This window comes from Anser brachyrhynchus (assembly GCF_964034855.1).
Source record: "Anser brachyrhynchus genome assembly, chromosome: 5".
NCBI lineage: Eukaryota > Metazoa > Chordata > Aves > Anseriformes > Anatidae > Anser > Anser brachyrhynchus.
Window position 1 is genome coordinate 2,783,999 of NC_137699.1, and position 18,808 is coordinate 2,802,806.

Sequence of the window (18,808 nt, forward strand, 5' to 3'; positions counted from 1 at the left end):
GTGAATTCCCATCATAAATGTGACTGCCTATTCATGACAGCATGGAAACGGGCGAGGAAGTCTTCGTCCCTTTATTACTTTGTCAGTAAAGGGAGCTTTGGGGTATGTTGTGGAGTTGGAGAATCCTTGGAGTGTTTAATGAGCAGCTTTATGCATTTATAGATGAGTTTGACTGGGGCTGAAACTGCCCACGAGGTACAATAGGTTGTTTCTCATTAGATTTTAAAAGGGGATAACTTTGATCATTTCAAAAGCAATGAAGCCTGATGTTCCAGTGAGAAAGTGGTAATTTATAGCTACCATTAAGGAGACAAAGACTGAGGGAAAGTTTCACTCTGAAGATTTACTAATGTGTATGAACCACCCTTACAACCAGAAATAGCTTGGTATTTCTCACAGAACAAAACAAAAGGGAGAAGGCGGTGAAATGGGGGTGGGAGGGAGGGGTGGAAAAGAATACCGCCTGTCTTCCCTTGCACCCTGAAAGGTCGAAACAACACTTAGGCAATTATAACTGCAACGAATAGTGGATGGGCCAGCGGTACCTGCCACGGGAGACGCAGCTGTGAGAAAGCCCCGGCTGCGGAAGGAGCGCGGCTGGTGGCGGGGGGGCTGGATGTGCTACCGTGGGCTGCGAGCACTCTAAGAACTGCACTGCCCTGCTTTGGAGAAACGCAAGCAAGGCTCCACCGAGCTGTGTACGCGTGGGTCGTGACAGTGTGCAGACACACGGGCTCCTTGCAGGGGCTTGTCTCTGACTAGAAAGACACCCTTTCGCGGGCCGCCTCACAGACGCGAGCTCCGGTTCAAATACACTTGCCGCTGGCAGCCGGCGTGCGCGTGTGAGGTACTGCGGTACCTGGGGGAAGCGCCGCTTCCCCGGGACACCTGTGTTTGGGGGCCGCGCAGGTGCTGGAGCGCCCGTGCCGCGGGTGGGTGGCTGGCTGCCTGCCTCGCTGCGGGCTGCGGCGGCCTCTTGTGGGGCGGGGGGGCCGGGGCGGCCGGCGGGGCGCAGCGGTGCCGCGGGGAGGGCAGGGGAGGCCCGGCCCGGCCCGGGGAGGCCCGCCCAGCCCCGGCCGCCCCGCGCCCGCCGTCGGTGCGAGGCGGGCCCGCAGACGCCTCCTCCCGCCCGGCGGCAGCAGCAGCAGCAAGCAGCCGCCGCCGCAGCGCCATCCATGGGGTCCGGCGGCCGCCGCAGCGCGGCGGGGACGCGGGCGCTGCCGCTGCTGCTTCTGCTGCTGCCCGCGCCGGGCGCCGCCGCCGCCGCCCTGCCCCTCCCCGGTGAGTGCCGCTCCCCCTCCAGCCCCGGACAGCGGCACCTGGCCGGGACCGGGGCGGCGGCGGCGGCGGCTGCCGGGGGACGGCGGAGGGCGCGAGGGGGGGCGCGCGGGGAGCCGTTGGTGGGGCGCGCGGCGGCCGTTGGCGGGCAGGTGCGGGCCGCGCCGGGCACCAGTCTCCTCAGCGGGGCTGCCGCGCTCGGCAGCCGCTGCCCCGGGACCCCCTCACCGGCACCGTTCTGCGCGCACCTGAGGGCGCGGGGCCGCCGCCCTGGTGCCTCGCCGCGGTTCCTGCGGCCGCTAGGAGTTAGAATGACGCGAACGCCTTCTGAAGCTGGCAGCTGCGGCGGTACCTTCGGGCGTGTGTTGTGGCTGGGAGAGAGATGAATGCTGTGATTGTAACCGGGAGCGGTGCCGGTTGAAATTCCCAGCCAGAAAGCGATTCCTGCTGCTCAAAGTGGCTGACAATCTAAGTCGTCACCTTGTGGTGGTACTCCTGCGATTGATCCGGCTACTTTAGGAGTCGCTTTTTGGACCTGTGTTGGGGTGCTTCTTCTGCAACTCGCCCTCTTCGTTGGTCATTGGAAATCTTTCTGTTTCTGCGTTTGAACTCTCCCCTGCTGAATGAAAAACTTCTGCTGCCCGTAACTTTTCTCCCTCTTCTTCTGTCTATGCTTCTTCGTCTCCAGGACTTCTTCCTACTGGTGTTTCTCTTTCCCCTCACTTGCTCTGCTCTGAAGCTTCCACATGGATATTTTGCTTCGGTATGCTGTGCTTTGTGATGGCTGGCCAGGTGACTTGGCAATGCTGCTCAACAGATGCTATTTTTGTATTTAAAAAAATAATAATAAAAATGGCGTTATTAATGGGTTACACATCCGTTTAATGGTAAGTCAGTCTTCTAATGTGTTGGGGGTTGGTGACTTTCATTATTTCTGTATACTCCCCTTGTTAGTGTAAGAAACATTGGGCTTCCTAAGGGTGATACTATGGATGTGATGGAGATCTCTTTCAGTATTAGTTTTATGTTAACCAGAAAGATGAACAGTGTCTCTTCTCTCCTCAATAGTTCTGCAAAGAGGTACAGTCATAGCTCCTTCTGGGGTAAACAAATAAATCTCTGTAAAACTTCATCGGCTAAATCTCATGGGGGATCTAGGCCATAATAGATTAATGTAGATGCATTTATAAGTGAGCACAAAAGCTTTGTACAAGCTTGTCTGAATTGCATACAGATATATTCATGCGCAGGTACAGCCATTATACAGGTTTAAGTCTAGATACTCTCTGGATGTTTTTGTCTTGGGTTTAAAATTGATATGTGTGTGCTTGCAGCCTTTTACCATCTAGTCTGTGAAACATACAGGACTTATGCCCTATTCTCCATCTTCTGGCATCCTTTTTTGAATTTGGTGTCTTTTCACAGATGTGGATGAATGTGCCCTGGGGCTTGATGACTGCCATCCAGATGCTATATGTCAAAATACCCCTAAGCTGTACAAGTGCATGTGCAAAGTGGGTTACACTGGCGAAGGGAAGAAATGTGAAGGTAAAACGATAGAATTGCTTTGCTCTGCATTGTCTCAGTAATTGCACCTCGCTGCCTTCCTGCAAGGTCCTGAAGTGTTCTTTGGAACTGATAGAATTAGCAAGGGAAGCGCAGGTCCATAGCAGGAACGGTTTCTTCTCTCTGTAAAGCAAAGACGAGGGCAAATGTTAGCTAGGATACTGGGACTGAAATCTCGCTTTCATAAAAATGTTCTGGAGGTCCCATGTGCTACCGTGCATGAGATAGGCTGTTCAGCACCAAGTGTCCCTCACCTTGGCCAGCTTGGGACAAGGTCTTGGCCAAGCATATGGGACTCATTCAGCTTTTGTTTGCAGCTAGACTGGTACCCAGAAATAGGAGGCTTTGATGCTTTACTGTAGTCCTTACTTGCTGATTGTGACTTTGTGTTTTACAAATATACCAGGTACTGGTAAAGGTGCTGACCTTCAGGTTTAGGAGCTGCTCACAATGCAATTGCTGGAGGAACACAGGGACTACATTATGAGGTTGAAACAGTGATTTATTATTATTATTTTTTTTTAATTTCTAATTGCCTCTAGCAAGCTAAAGAGGGGGAAGGAAATATTGTAATATGCAAATTGTGTAGCCACTGAAAAATTTCCTGCCAGCAGCATAGGGGTGGAACATGGTTTTTATGAGCAATTTCCTGTGATTTCCCAAACGGTGGCATATTTTCTTTTTTAATTTTTTGCTGTTCTGAAGTGGATTACCCATGTTACACGTATCTTTGATGTTTTTTGTATACTTCAAAGATCTTGGTGTGAGCGATACCATGCAGCACAGAGTTCCACAGAAGAATTGTGTGAAGGTGTTCATATGAGCTTTTAATCAACTTGAATTCTGCCTTGACAAGGCCAGACAATGACCTGTTGATACTTTCTTATTTTTACTTTGTGTACTTTCATACTGTCACCCTTTGATCATGTCATCTTACTTTTGTCTGTTGCAGAGAACCTAAAAAAATAATCTCTGACTACAGATTGCTTTTAGATAGGAGCTTTACCACCACCCACTCCCACATCATCTGGTGGCCTTTTAAAGATGGTATTACTAAAATTTAACGGGATATCACGTGTGAAAACATGAGATATTTCTCAGAAGACAAAGCAGAAAAATAAGAAGTTTATGTCTTAAAACATAGGGGACGATTTGTTTTTCAGGCTGATCTTAAAATCAAAAGATCTGATTGATTTTCTCAGTTACAAAATCAAAAGAGAAACAATTGCATGGCTTTTCACCTAGTAATACCACTTGGTCTAATCATTAGTTTGTTTAATCAGCAGCCTTAAAAACCTTAGTCTATAAGGTAAAGCTGTGTGGGAATCTCAGGGTATTTTGTCAGTCTTTGGAAACATTTAGCAAGTAATGCGTTAAGTGTTGCCTATTTGCAAGACAATGACGATTTAGGACAGCAGTTGCTGTTCACAGTTACACGGTCTCATCACGCAGTGTCTATAACACTCAAGCAAGCATCCATCATGTTGACTTTTGCTTTATTCCTTAGACATTGATGAATGTGATAACGACTTCAATGGAGGCTGTGTCCACGAGTGTTTCAACATTCCGGGAAATTACCGCTGTACTTGCTACGACGGCTTTATGTTGGCTCACGACGGCCACAACTGCTTGGGTAAGTGTTCTTGTGAACATTGCGAGTGGGTGTGCTGTAACATTTTAACTGTGTTCCTGGGAAATGCGTGGTCATCTGTTGTGCTTAATCAGCTCGGCTGGAGGAGAAGGTCACCTATGGGACGAGGGAATTCCAGGCGCCGATGCGCCATCCCAGTGTGATGCTTTCCCCATCTGAATGAGGGTCATTGCGCTTTCACCATTTGAGGGCAGTTGTGCTACTCTGTTTCCATTAAGTGCTTTGGATTAAAATGTGTGAAGTGGCGCCTATTATTATACTAAATGGCTTTCCTTAAAAGAACATGTGCTGTCATTGTCTTTTCTGTTCCAAAGTTAGTTTAGAGTCAATTCTCACGTGTGTTTCTTTACCTAGAAATCTTTTCTCTTGCATGTCGAGATTTAGAACGTGTGGGCTTCTCACTCTTACCATGTCTGAGCCCTTCCTGACATGCAAGCTATAAGGAAAGGGCACACAATTAGGGCTGTGCAGTTGCTGTGTATGACAGAGGGCCGTTGAAGTTCAGAGGGCCTAAACAAAATGCTCAGGGTTTCCCTGGGTAGTTAATGTGAAGCAAAGTACACAACCCTGGAAACATGTTCACTCTAGGCAGCACTCCCTTGACCCTGCACGCTCTCTGTCTTTCCCCCCCACCCCATGCTGTAGAAACTGTCACGTTTGCTTTTTCAGAGAGAGCTCAGTTTTTTCTCTTCTGCTGCACGTTGTGTGTGGATGTGTACTGGCAGACTTCCCTGCCAGTATCAGTCAGAGGAAACTTGCTCCCATAGCAGAATTTTAAGACTCCCGTTGGCTTGGCTGGGTTATTTCCCACTGGTGTACGGCAGATTGGGAGGGGGGCAGACCATCCCTTGGCTCTAGCTTCTTCTGGGTCAAATTAGAAAAGCTCTGGAGTCTCCAATGGGGATCGTGTTGAGTTTTACCTGCTGTGAACCTGGTGCATGCCCACAGATTAACTTCGTTATAGTGTAAATGGAGGGGAGAGTGAAGTCACCAAGTTCCAAGTATTTCACTGAAGAAAATAGAGAGGGAAGCAAACTATTTGCTGATGCTGTAACATTGAGGACATCTTATTTTTTCTCTGGTGCCTTTGTGTAAACACACAGTGGAGTTCAGCTGAGGTTATTAGGAAGGGCTGAAAGTGAGCTAACGCATTGCCTCTTATGCCACCAAAGGGTACATTCTCTTAGTATCCAGTAGCCCCTCTAGAACATAATTCCACTGACTTGTTTGGGATCAGTAAGACAGACAGAACATAGACCAAAATCTACCACCTGTTACATTACTGGGAAGCTGCTCAGTATTGCATGGCAGACTCTTTAAAATAAAATATCATTGACGTACAGTGAAGTTTTTACTACTGACCAGCCAATTTTTGAGATATGATGTAAACTTTAAATAAATATTTTGGTATGCAGCAGCAAATTGGATCTTCTCTTAATCTGTTTATTTACTGTCTTCACACCACGGTTGCTCTCCTTTCACACTCATTTTTGAAGATCTCAGCTGTGTGCCTGGGTTTTAGCCAAATAGACAATTACTTGTTGGAAGGAGATGATATTTTGTAATCTTTCCAAGGTCCGTAAGGCAGAAACATCTGCTGGAGTTCAAATCTGTAGTACTGAAGGCTCATGGTGGCTTTTTATTCATGATTGTTTGCACATTCACATCACTGTAGCTCTCTAAAATACTCAGCTTCTCTGTGATGGAGATATGTCAGCCGCGCTTGTTGCTATGAGCAGGTCACATTCTTTTGCATCCCATTGGCTTACTCTTTTCCTTCAGTAGAAATTAAATCTGGTGTAATGCCACATTATGCTTTTTACTAAAAGCCTTTCTTTTTCCCCATTTTTTGGAAGGCAGCTGTTTTATGCTAGAAATGCTAAAGTGTTAAATTAAAAACATTGTGCTATTATCACAGGAACAATGAACAGAACAGGGAGCAAATGTAGTGTCCCATTTGAACTTGCAAATGAGACCAGTGCTTTCCCTAAGAAATGTTTTGTCTTGCTTAATTTTTTTTTCTAAGCTACTGAGCATTTTTGATTCCTATTCAAACTGGCATTTGAAACATTGGAAAATTAGGGTAAGAAAATTATTTGCCTGGTAGAGGTTACAAAAGTCTGCAGCAATTAAAGGATAAAATTCAGAAGAACTGGAGGTTGGGATGAACATCCTGTGTTCAGAGGCATACCTGAAGGTTTTTCTACTCTTTGTTTCTCTTGGCTATCTCGCAAATTGAGCGTTTCTATATTCTCTGGTATTGTTGAAGCTCTACGTATTGAAACATCAACATTGAACCTATTTCCAGAACTTCTGCTCTTGTCCTTGACTGTGGTCAGGCAACATGACAGCAGCCTTGACGGTAAGTGATGATGACCTAGAGTTGAGGGAGGAGGATAATAAATCTAACTGAGCATCAGAACATGTGATGTATGACTTGTAGCTAGAGCAAAAGTAAGGAGGAAGAGGAGGAAAGTTTTATATTTAAGCCACACTTATTTTGAACTTGGTGTTTTTCTTCTTCCACTTTTGCTTCAGAATGGGGATCTTACTGAAAAACACCATACATTGCTTGCATGGATTTGGAACCAAAGCTGTGTACCACGGAGCAAGATAGGAGCAGGCATGGATGCTCAACCTAGATGTAAATGTGCTAGCTTGCTTAGTGGCGGTACTTTCTGGCTGCTCTGAGAGGCAGTGTATGTTCTCCTATGTGGAGTAGGGAGCTGAGGCAGTGTATGTTCTCCGACATGGAGTGTGGGCCTAGTGCAGGTACACTGCTTCTGTCTTCCTTGAAGCTGCTCTGCCTTCTTGTTTAGTTGGCCAGAATTTCCTGGGAGCCCTGTGATTGACTGGGCAAACTGCAAACAGGGGAAGAGGGGGGAGCAAAAATATATTTTTGCAAGGGTGACAGAACAACGGGCTATCCCAGGCTGTCTGAACTGCCTGGGTGGTTACCTGCTGGTTAGGGACCTGTTGTCTGTACTGTACATTGAGCAGCTAACACAAATAGCTGTCTTGGTGTTAATTTGTAGTGGTGATTTTCATAGGGGGCAGGTACAAAGCTGATCTCTTTCTCTTTCAGATACAGATGAATGCACGTTCAACAATGGTGGTTGCCAGCACATTTGCGTCAACACTGTGGGGAGCTATGAATGTCGCTGTAAGGAAGGATTCTTTCTAAGTGACAACCAGCACACATGCATCCACCGCTCAGAAGGTACTGGCTGCTTCCCTCCAGGCACCAAGCAGGAGTTTTTGACAGAAGCTCACTGCAAACTCTCCACAGCAGATTCAAAAGTATTTTTAGTTTGAGTTTTTTGAGGCTGTGAAGTATCTTGAAGTCCTCAATTCTTTTAAAAGGAACACTGTGTCAGGATCTTCTAAGTGACTTTGAAGACTCTCTGTATCCCTTCTGCCCCTTTGATCCCACCTGTATGTCTGCAGCGTTATGCCTTTTAAAGGCTGTACTGCTATACTCCCAGTGTACTTTATGCTCTGTTGTGCAGCTGAGCTGTGTCCTGATCCAGGAAATGGCAATAAACCGAGGGACAGTGAGTTCTGACAGTTTCCACTGACTTCAGTTACAAGGCAATATCTGCGTTACCTCTAGGTACCTTTTAGATTCCACGTACAATGTTTAGGTTTCAGCTAAGAGATTTACTGTTTGTCAGCCCCAAAGGTATTCAAATAGTGTTCTTTGTTTTGAGTGAAACCTTTATGAAACGACCTTTAAAAGATCTGAGAGCCTTGAATGTCTAATTAGACATCGGGTTGAACAAAATTATTTTGGATGCCCTTGGGGAATACTTTAAAGTGGTTACTCAGATCAGGGAGTTGTCCATTGAACTGTACAGTGAATATCTTACTAAGAAGTATTTAAGGCTGCAAAGCTTTCTTTAATCTAAGGCTTATCGTTGGCATGACTATAAGAGGAATCTGAGCATGAATAAACAAATCTCACTTTAAAATTCCCCATACTGAAGAGATCAGCATTTATAGACATATATGGCCATCCAGAGATGAGTGCGCTGAGGTGGCTGTCATCTGACGTAGCTGAATTGATCTTTTGTTTGAATTACGAATCCGTATTCTCAGCTTCTCTGGTACTGTGCTTGGTCTCATGGAGATCTGGTGATGCATGGTGATTTCTCAGGCCATTGCTCAGCTTGCTACTGCAGCAGGCTGTAATGGCAGGGCAAGGTGTTTCCCATCATGTTTCCTTGCCAGCAGTGATGTGTGTTTGTGTGCATGGATGATGAATCCAAGAATGAAGATTAGTTGTTTTAACTTCTCGTCTTGTCTGATGCCAAGGGAAGAAAAGCTTCCAAATCTTCTCATTAGCTACTTCTTGAGTACGCTAAACTCTCCTGAACTAACAGCAGCAGCATATCCTGTTATTAATAATTGTACGTTTGGAATTCTTGATACTGAAATACACACGTGTTGTTTGTGTTTTTAAAGCCATTTTTTTGTGTCATCGCTGTTTGTTTACCTCCCTTCTCTTCCCACATTACTGTGAAGAAACTCTGCATGGAATTCCCCACTTTTTTTTTTTTCTTGGGTGGGCTGGTCTGTTTTAAGCCAAATCTCATTGTCGTCTCTTTCCCCTCACTTTGTTCTCCTCTTTTCTGATTGTTGCTAGGTCTCTGCCTTATGTACTTATCTCTCTGTATATCCCTTAGTAGTCCTCTCTCAAGGCATCACAGCATGGATCTAAACATTGCTGCCTAGCCCACCTATTCGTTTTCATTTCTTATCTGTAATATAAGGCAGAATTTCCTTCCCTGTCTCTCAGCTCAGTTAAGAGTGCACATTCTTCTTAATGGTCTGCAATATTGGCCTTTATGTGCACAGAAAAAGAGTGAGCTGGATTTGAGATTGGAAAAATATAGAGGCTTGAGGATGTTGTATTCCTTCAGATGACTAGTGTAACAGGGAAGTCTTCGACTCACCTGCCCTTCCAAGTCTATTTACTCTTATTTTCTGGGTTCCCTGTCACCTATTCCAGGATGGTAATGTGAGACTCAAGGTGAGGTAGCTATCAGAGGAGAGTTTGATAATTAAAGCTGGTTTTCATCTGATATGATTGTGTTGGTCTGGAGCACAGGGATCCTCTGAGGTTCTTGGTGGTCCTGCCTAGCCTCTGCTTGAATCGCATGAACTCTGTGTCTGTGCACAACCGTAATCTTTCCTGGACTGTCTGCTTTGAATGAGCTATTTGTCATCTGTATGTGGGAGAATGGATTTGCTTTGGGATGCTGTTGATCTGGCTGACAGGGCAGCATTGCACATCTTGTTTCATTTTCAGCATATAAGAGAATTTGGAAAATTTGAATGAAAATGTAGAATTTTCACTAGTAAATTTGCAGTACATCTTGCAGCTGCTATTGCTATTGATCACAAATCTTGCCAGTTTTTCCTGTGGTATTTCACAGGGTCATAGCTATCTACTTTTTGTGTTGAGTCAGTGGGAGTTAATTGGACCTGTGATTTGAAGGCCACATCTGAAACCACTGTACAGACCTGAAAGCTTGTGCACAAGTGACCATGTTAGCTATTGCTTTTAGATTCCTTCTTTCTTTGGAGAAGCAGTGATAACTAGAAAGCTTTTTGGAAAATTCTGCCTTAATGCAGAGCTGTAGAAAGCATGCAAATGGTCGAAAACATTCCTGGGAGGTCCTGTTCTGTCTGTGCTGATGCTTTTTGCCATTTGGCTCCTAGGGGGCTGCCTCTGTGAATCTTAGGTTGTTCTTCATACAATTGCCTCTCCTCCCACCCTCACTCTGTCCTACTGAGTGTCTGCCTGGAAGTGCCCTAAATGGAGCCTTAGTGTTCTTAGCAAATTGGTGCTGATGTCCCAACATTTACTGTGGAGAAGAATACAAAGATGTAAACGATGATACATGTAAGCAATTAATTTAATGTGCCCCTATAGAAAAATACTGAACGGGCTTTTTGCCTGTGTCTTGCTAATGATAGAAGTGCTCACATTTCACGGAGGTTTGCTGGGGAACATCCTAAAGGTCCCGATATCTAGAAGGACTGCTCTGGCTTGGGGTCCAGACAGGCACTGGATTCTGTTGTCTCGTCAAAGCACAAGGTGAGATTTGACCAAAATTTCTTTGAGGTTTGGGTCTGTACCATGATCTGCCATTAGAACAGCTCTGGAACAGTGTGACATGGGAGACCTTGTGTCTGTGACAGAGTTTGCAGTCAAATGGCACTTACGGTTTTACGGCCATTTCTGTAATAGATCCTTATAAAATGGGGCCAATTGGAAGGTATAATTTTCTACCACCCCTGGAAACACGCAGCAAGCTTCATAGTAAATGCTAAAAGGTATGAATGTATTGCTCTCTATGAAATGCTCTCTTTCAGGTCATCTGGATTTTGGTGGGTTTGGTCATGTACTTTGTTACACAATGGGTACTCCCTTATTTTAATAACGTGCCCTCATTTGGAAAGTTCATTTTTAGCTTTCTTTGGAGACCTGATTGAACTCTGCTTGTTCAGAACTGATCAATTCCCAACTCATTATTTACACCATTTGTCTGATGTAAGTGAACTTTACCAAAGTACCTCCTTGAATGGTTTTCCCTTTGGTAGCTCAATAGACACAGACAAACAAACAACAAACTTTAACAGAAACTAAGCTGCTAATTCTCTTAATGCTGTCTCACAATGCTGAGCTAACAGACCAAATCATACTGCATATTTAAGAACAAAAAAGTCACAAAAACACAAGAGTTAATATGGCTAATTTGTGGTCTCATGGGTAGTCCCATTCCTTGACTGACAGCACAATAATGGATGACAGCTTTCATGTGGGCTCCTTGGGCTGTGTCTGTGTGCTGCAGGATCTGCAGTGTCCTTGTCTTGTTAGACTTCTACAGGGTCCTCACTGTGGGAAAGGAATGGAAAAGCCAGTAGAGCAGAATAATCCAGGCTCTGCAGCATCTATTCTTTTGCTACATAAATCTTTCTTAACAGAGAAAGAGTACCATAGTTTGTGCTTCAGATAGCCAAAACAGTTGTGTGCAGAGCAAGAACCTAACTGAAGTGTGATGGAACAATGATGAGGAGCTGACCTCTGATTGCCACTGACTGCCAATACAGTGTTTCTTGTTTCATTGAGATATGAGGCTGCAAAAGGCGCTGCATAAATTCTAAAAACATATAGGCTGTGAAATTGTTCATGCTGACCCTTTCTGGCAACGTGTTCACCCTTTTCATTTCTCTGATAGTGCATTTGCTCAAGTCAGTAGAAGTCCCCTGAGTTAATGTGGTATCAGACCTTCAGTGGGATGAGCCCTTGCAGCTGAAGTATGCACTGAGCCTTCTCAAAGTGTTCTTGCCAAGAAAAAGAACATTTTGGTGTAACGTGTTGTCTTATAAAAGCTAGATACACCAAGGCAGAGCATCTGATGCACTAGGTGGCAAAAATGTGTTCTCAGAATAACCAAGGAGAGTATTCTTTTTTTTTTTCTCTTCTCTCATTTGGGTAGCAACATAGAAGATTTCAGCAAAACTCTGTGGTGTTCTGGTAACTCAGCCAGCTGACATGTAGTTTTAAGTAGTAGGCATACAAATTGTGTTACAGTCTTGCCAATGACCCTGGCATTGATTTAGCTGAGCGAGGGTTAAGGTGAAAAAGCCTTTACAATAGTTGTAGGAACGTTTCCTACCTGTTTAATTGACTTGAACCTTTTGCAGAGGCCAGACAAAACACTATGGCAGTCATTGAGAGCTAGTGCATGAACAGCTTGTAACTGTCACAGACAAAAATGGTGCAATGTTTTTTATGAGGTGCACCAAAAGGAAGAAAGTCACTAGTGGCACCTTGCTTTTTCTTTTGGTTTCAGCAGACACTGGCACCAAATTCTGTCCAGCTGGGATGTGCGCAGAAGTACAGAACAGTGTGATAATTCCCAGTGGGGTTTTTTTGAAAGAGATTTGTTGAAATCTGAAAAACATGAAAACAAAATAGTTGACAAGAAAGAACTGACATACAGCATAGGTACCACTTGCATGTTTACCTGGTCATTACTTGGTCATTGCTGAGGTAGGTTGTGACTTTGAGAATCTGCTTTGTAGACCAGTAATTGAAATGGGGATGCCATTTTTTTCTGTGTCATCCTAGACATTCCTGTGTCTGGTGGATAAGCAGAGAATTAACGTCACTTTAAGCTTTGATCTTGTCAGGTACCAGCCAGCTTGTGTTTTTTATAAAAGGTTCTATAAATGCTGATATAAAATGAGAGCATGGGATAAGAATGCAGATGTTGTAGAAATCTAGGGATGTTGCTTTTTGACCTTGCAGTCAAAGAATGTGGGCGCAGAAAAGATTATAGCTGGAGAAGCCTTGGAGGCCACTGGCTTTGCAGGATTGGACTTTCTGCCTTTCTAGTCTTTAAGCTCATACATTTTGTTCTAATGCTGTGGAGCCTTCCCAGAAGTAGCAGGCTGTTGGCTGTGTGTATATTGGACTAACCTTATTTGACTGTTGCCTGCACACAGAGATGCCGAGGATGCTGATGCTCTTGCACTTGTCCTGTTTTGCAGAAGGCATGAGCTGCATGAATAAAGATCATGGCTGTGCCCACATCTGCAGAGAAACACCCAAAGGAGGGGTTGCCTGTGAATGCCGACCAGGATTTGAGCTGTCCAAGAACCAGAGGAGCTGCATTTGTATGCAACATTCTGCATATGCTTATGGTTTCTGAAAGTGAACAAATAGTGTTCTGTTTGCAGTGATATGGGATTTGATATGTTACAACTAAGCTGGGATGACATGCCTAAACTCTGAGCATTTGAGCCAAACTAGAATCAATGACTTTGCAGGACACTATTGCACAGATCTGCTGTTTGTTTAAAAAAAAAATAAAAAAATCTGTACTCTAGGAGTTGTACCATTATTTGTAAGTTCAGCTTCCCAAGACAGCAGTGCATTGTTTCAGTCTCAGAATTCTGAGGAAGGGGACATGATAGGAAGGTGTATTGGGTAGCCAAATGGAGACAAAATTGGACACTTTCTTTCGAAGATGCTAGAAGTACTTGCGAGATCTAACATATATTTTCTTTCTAGTAACATGTAATCATGGAAATGGTGGCTGTCAACATACATGTGATGATGCTGATAATGGGCCTATTTGTGGGTGTCACCCCAAGTACATCATGCATATGGATGGGAAAACCTGTCTGGGTCAGTACGCAGAGTAGTAGTTTTCTGTTGATGACTAACTTAAGCGTGGTTTGACATTGCTGTGTGTATGAGTAATACTCCTCTTAATAGCAGAGCTAGAAAACACCAAGGAATCCCAAACTAAGAAACCTGCTAGTATACAGGGGAGTTTGTTGGGTCCAAGTGACTTATGCTTCCATATATAGGTATCTACCTCATACTACTGCAGCCTGTAATTAGTGCTGGTCCCTCTGAAACACAAGGCTTGTTACCAACCAAAGATTTCCTTCTTTCTAGGACATTTTAGATTCAGTTTCTTGTATAGCATGAGCCAGAGAGTGTAACCAAGCAGTGCATGCATTAAAACCAGAACTCTGAATTCAATTAGAGTACAGTTTTTGTAAGACAGTTATCCAGTAAAGAAAGCACTTAAGACCCATAAACTCTTCCAGTCTCTGGAAGACTTTGTTGCCTGTTGATTGAAATCAAATGCTCAGGCACAACTGCCTGTCCTTGCATTAGTCTGTGATAGATGATGACAGTGTGCTCTTAACAGAGCAGTTTATGACAGTTCAATTAGTTCTTTCATCTTGTTACTGTTCACCACATCAGTAGTGTGTTTTCTGTTTTATTAATCTTGAGAATACTGAAACGAGTAGGAGTTGTAAGGAAGCAACAAAAGCAAAATATTCTCATGGCTTTGACTGAAGGTTCTTCATGGCTTTCTTTTTTTTTTTTCTTTTTAAATTTTATGTCTGCCTAGTTAGCTCCAACTGTCTCTGATAATTTAGTGCACGATGTGTCTGTTTGCATTTCTGTATATACTGAATATCAGATGAGATTTCTGGTCAAGGCACCTTTGCTCATTTGTTTTTTTCATGCTCCTTACAGAGAGGGAAGAGGCTGCTGTTGAAATTCCTGAGGGAAACACTACAGCAGGAGCTGATGTGGACAAGAGGGTGAAACGACGGTTGCTCATGGGTAAAAGTGTTTATCCAAAATAACTTTGCTGTTTGCTCAAACGTTTTACGTTGAAGAATTGTTTTTTAATGTAACCATCGTAGTTCTGGACTGAATTCTTCCTGAAATGCCCCGCTCCCTTTTGAGGACAGAATATTATTCTATTATGTATAAGAAACTGCATGTTGCTTGTGATTTTTCAGTAATCATGGAAAGCATGAGGAACTTGTCCTCAAAGTACCATGTTTCCATGGTTCTACAGTACAATCGTTTCTGTACTACAGCTTTAGCTGAGTGATTGTGGAGGAAATAGAATTTTACCTGCTTCTCTTGATCTGAAAGTACGCTAGTGCATGGAAGAGAACTGGCTCCAGTGATGGGTTACACCTAGAAGAGCATAGGGAGCATAGGCCCGTTTTGCCAACGCAGGTATTTAGCAGTTGCTCATGTATATCAGGCTAAATGTAGCTGAACAGTGTGCTTGGAACTGTACCTTGTATCATGTGATGTTTCTTACCATTACAATGTCTCTGAGCAAACTTTACTTATTTATTGTTGGCTAGAAACATGTGCAGTTAATAATGGTGGCTGTGATCGTACATGTAAGGATACATCTACTGGAGTTCACTGCAGCTGTCCTGTTGGATTCATGCTCCAGTTTGATGGGAAGACATGTAAAGGTGAGTTTTGTACTCATGGACACGTGTGTTCTAGCACCGTGCTGTAAGGTACTTATCTCCTAATGAAAGTAACACAGTGTTCAGAGGAGAGCTGGTATGAGTAATGTAATCTGAGAAGCAGTGCAGCCAGGGGAGATGCATGGCTTCCTTGTAAGAATGTTCTGGTGTATCATATGCAGAAATCTCTGCTGCTCTGCCCTCCCTCGTCACCACTTTCCATTCCCTCACCAAGATGGCTTCATTTTTGAGGGTTGAGAAGAGGCAATACAAGTAGGTCTGTGGTATAGTAGAGTTCAGTACTGGGAAATGTAGGCTTATCAGTTCTTAAAAGCATGCAGTCCCGTATTCAACTATATTATCCCCAGTCAACTGGGTGCTATAGATATTTGTAAGTAAATATCAGAATGTAATTCAGAGAAGACCGAGTAGAATTATTTATGCTGGTCCAAGCACCTCTAAGGGTAATTAGAGTACTGGCAAGGAGAAAAGGGATGTTTAGGTAATATATTAGAACATATTTTCCTACAATTAAATATTCAGACTGTTCTGGTAGGCAAAAATGATGGAATCCCTGTGCCTGAGTCAATTAATTTTAGATAACTCATTTTAATGTTGGAATGAAAAGGACAGGATAACTCAGGAAGTCTATTCTGTCTGAGCTTTCTTCAGGGCTTAGGAAGAGGGAACTCAGAGAATTTTTAAAAAGCTAAAGCCTCTTAGAGAATGTTTAAGTCAAAATGTTTCCAAACAAAACTTAGGGAAAAGGTCTCGTGTGAATACATGTACTCAAATGTAGCTGAAAGCAAATTAGCACAATCATGTGGTAGAATGGGCCAGGTCATTCTTAAGTCTAGACCTGAACTTCCTCAAGATTTGTAGCAGACTTGTTACGTTTTGTTTCTGGGATTCTCCAGCCAATTGGGGATGATTATTTTCTGTCTTTGTCAGTGAAAATATGTTGAATATATTCTGTTTACTCACTGAAGTTTTTTTAATTATTATTTTTACAGATATTGACGAATGTCAATCTAATAATGGAGGCTGCGATCATTTCTGTAAAAACGCTGTTGGCAGTTTTGATTGCAGCTGCAGAAAAGGATTTAAATTATTAACAGATGAGAAGTCTTGTCAAGGTATGTGCACTGGAGAGGCAATAAAAGTAGAACAAATCAGCATGGCTTGGACATCTACTACAATGATGAAGTGATAATGGACTCCAGAATTTCCATGCCTTGTGTTTTTGTGCGTGTGTTTTTTTATTATTATTTCTGAAACAGCTGTTAAGTTAATACAGTTGTCTTGATACTATTGTAGGAGGTATGTTTAGTGTCATAGTGAGATATTATCTGGAAGCAGTGCAGATAGCATCATATTAAAAATCTCTTGATGAAGATAATGCTTTTTTTCCCCTTCCATTAATGATCTTAAAATAACTTACAGGGAGAAATGAAGCCAATATCTCTACATCCATCTTAATGACTATTTCACCATTGCAGCAAAATTATTTTTTTCTTAATGGGACATTTAAATGCTATGGGTTCTTTATTTAAAGAAAAAAAGTAAGACAAGTCATCTGATCTGTGAAGTCAGAGGCTTGTAGGCATAGACCAGAATAACAATTCTCTAGACCATTATAGAAACATTTGATTTTTACGAAGACGTAAATTTCTGCTGTGAGATTTACAGAACGTATTTGCTTTATTGTATAATAGTGTGTACATTCGGATTGAGTAATCTTGTTTAGGCTGGTTAAGTACATTAAAAAGTAATGATCAAAATGGTCTTTGTGGCTTTGGCAAAGCTACAGTATGAAACAATGTAAAGTGGATCAGTAAGCTGGGCAAATGAATAATTCTGTTTCTAATTCTGTTTCCTAGACAACTATTTGACATTTAATGATTAATTTCAGAAAACTGAACCAACCAACAGAAAAGAAATTTCACCTGCATTTTTGGCATGTTCTTGTCCTTTTTAGGTTAGATATAGGATATACCAAACTTAGTATAAAACTGAAGGATTTTCGAGATTTTTTTTAAGCGGAATTGGTTATGAGTTTATTTTAAAGATTTACAGATCTTTGTCTCTGTCACTCCTGTTACTTTCCCTAGATCGTTTCAAAAGTGGTACCTTGAAGTGCACCCAAGACCTTAATGAAAAAAAGTATGATGTTATGCGTCAATGATGTTGATGGGAACTTTTTTATATCTGGGAACATTCCTATATTATAGTGTGCTGAATGTACTGTCACACAGAAGTTTTAGGTGCTTTTAATGATAAGCCAACTTTTCTTAAAGAAATAAGAGTTTCTGCCAGCATTTTTTTTCCTTCAAAGCAGAGAAGTAATGTCTTTTAAACATAATTGTTAAAACGTAGCAACAGTTTTCATGTTTGCCAAGAGAAAGCTTGTTTGGCAAACTAATTGGTCTCTTACAAGTTGTCATTTCTTATGTTGCATTATTTGCTTCAAAAGAATTTACTTAGTTTACTTAAATCTGCACATCTCTCTGTCCAGCTTTGTTATCTCATAAGTGCTCCCTTTTCAGGCTGAAAGATACTAATGCATCCCTTTAAAACTTGCAGACATTGATGAATGCTCTTTTGAACGGACATGCGACCACACGTGCATCAATCATCCAGGCACTTTTGAGTGTACTTGTAACAAAGGATATGCTCTCTATGGCTTCACACACTGTGGAGGTGAGTTATAAAAGAATACTGCAGGCCACACTGGTAGAGTGCTATTGCCACAGGTCTAGTTAGTGTCTGTGTAGGACATGCGCCTATGTATATGCATAAGGTGTTTACAGTAAATTTAACTCTTCACTGTAATAAGGAGACACAGCAAAAGTGAAAACTAACCTAGCTCACTTCTGTCTTTGCTCAAATTATTTTCCCTTCCCAGCCAGCATTCAGAAAGCACCTGTGACTATTAGAACAAACAGATGCATTTTGCACCTAGATGTGAAAGCCATGATTTGACCTATTTTTCACGTGCAAAAGTCTCATTGACTTCAGTGAATAGTGAGTTGAATAGGACTTTAAGAACAGGATGCTCTGGATGATTTTGAAAATTACAATTTTGCAGGTTATCCTTGTGCGTATTGCAGATTGTTATATGATATAGATTGGAGCTTTATCTGATGCAGTACCATTAATTTACATTGGCCAAGAATGATATTCCTAAATGTTTTACTACTTTACTACACAAAAAGCTCAAGAAAAGAGAGGAAGATATTGACAGAAGCTTAGTGTGTGTCAAGTGTTAATATTTCTGTAACAAATTCCCAGAATTACCACAAGGAAGCAGGAATAACTGGACATTAAATAGAAATAAATCTATTTTATATAAGCTCTATGCAAGACCTTGCATATGCTTATTCTAAGACCTATTTATTTCTTAGACAAAATGAGCGCACTTGAATTTGCAGATAACAATTCAGAGGTCTCTGCATGCCTGATCTGTTCTGATGTCTGCCTCTAGAAAGCCTG

The 18,808-nt window shown here is 42.6% G+C and overlaps 1 protein-coding gene across 8 annotated transcripts in view; it reads left to right on the plus strand.

The window, feature by feature from the left end:
- The first annotated feature begins 1,033 nt into the window (after positions 1–1,033).
- SCUBE2 (signal peptide, CUB domain and EGF like domain containing 2) overlaps positions 1,034–18,808 on the plus strand; it is a 43,088-nt gene continuing 25,313 nt past the window's right edge. For 3 of the 8 annotated variants that reach the window (XM_080593340.1, XM_080593347.1, XM_080593346.1), the window contains exons 1-10: positions 1,034–1,281; positions 2,704–2,826; positions 4,352–4,477; positions 7,581–7,715; positions 13,061–13,186; positions 13,584–13,700; positions 14,571–14,660; positions 15,203–15,319; positions 16,330–16,452; positions 17,900–18,016. In XM_080593340.1, the coding sequence (XP_080449466.1) occupies positions 1,176–1,281; positions 2,704–2,826; positions 4,352–4,477; positions 7,581–7,715; positions 13,061–13,186; positions 13,584–13,700; positions 14,571–14,660; positions 15,203–15,319; positions 16,330–16,452; positions 17,900–18,016 (1,180 nt within the window). In that variant the 5' untranslated portion in view covers positions 1,034–1,175. The other 5 variants (XM_080593342.1, XM_080593341.1, XM_080593345.1 and 2 more) reach the window with 5 other exon arrangements.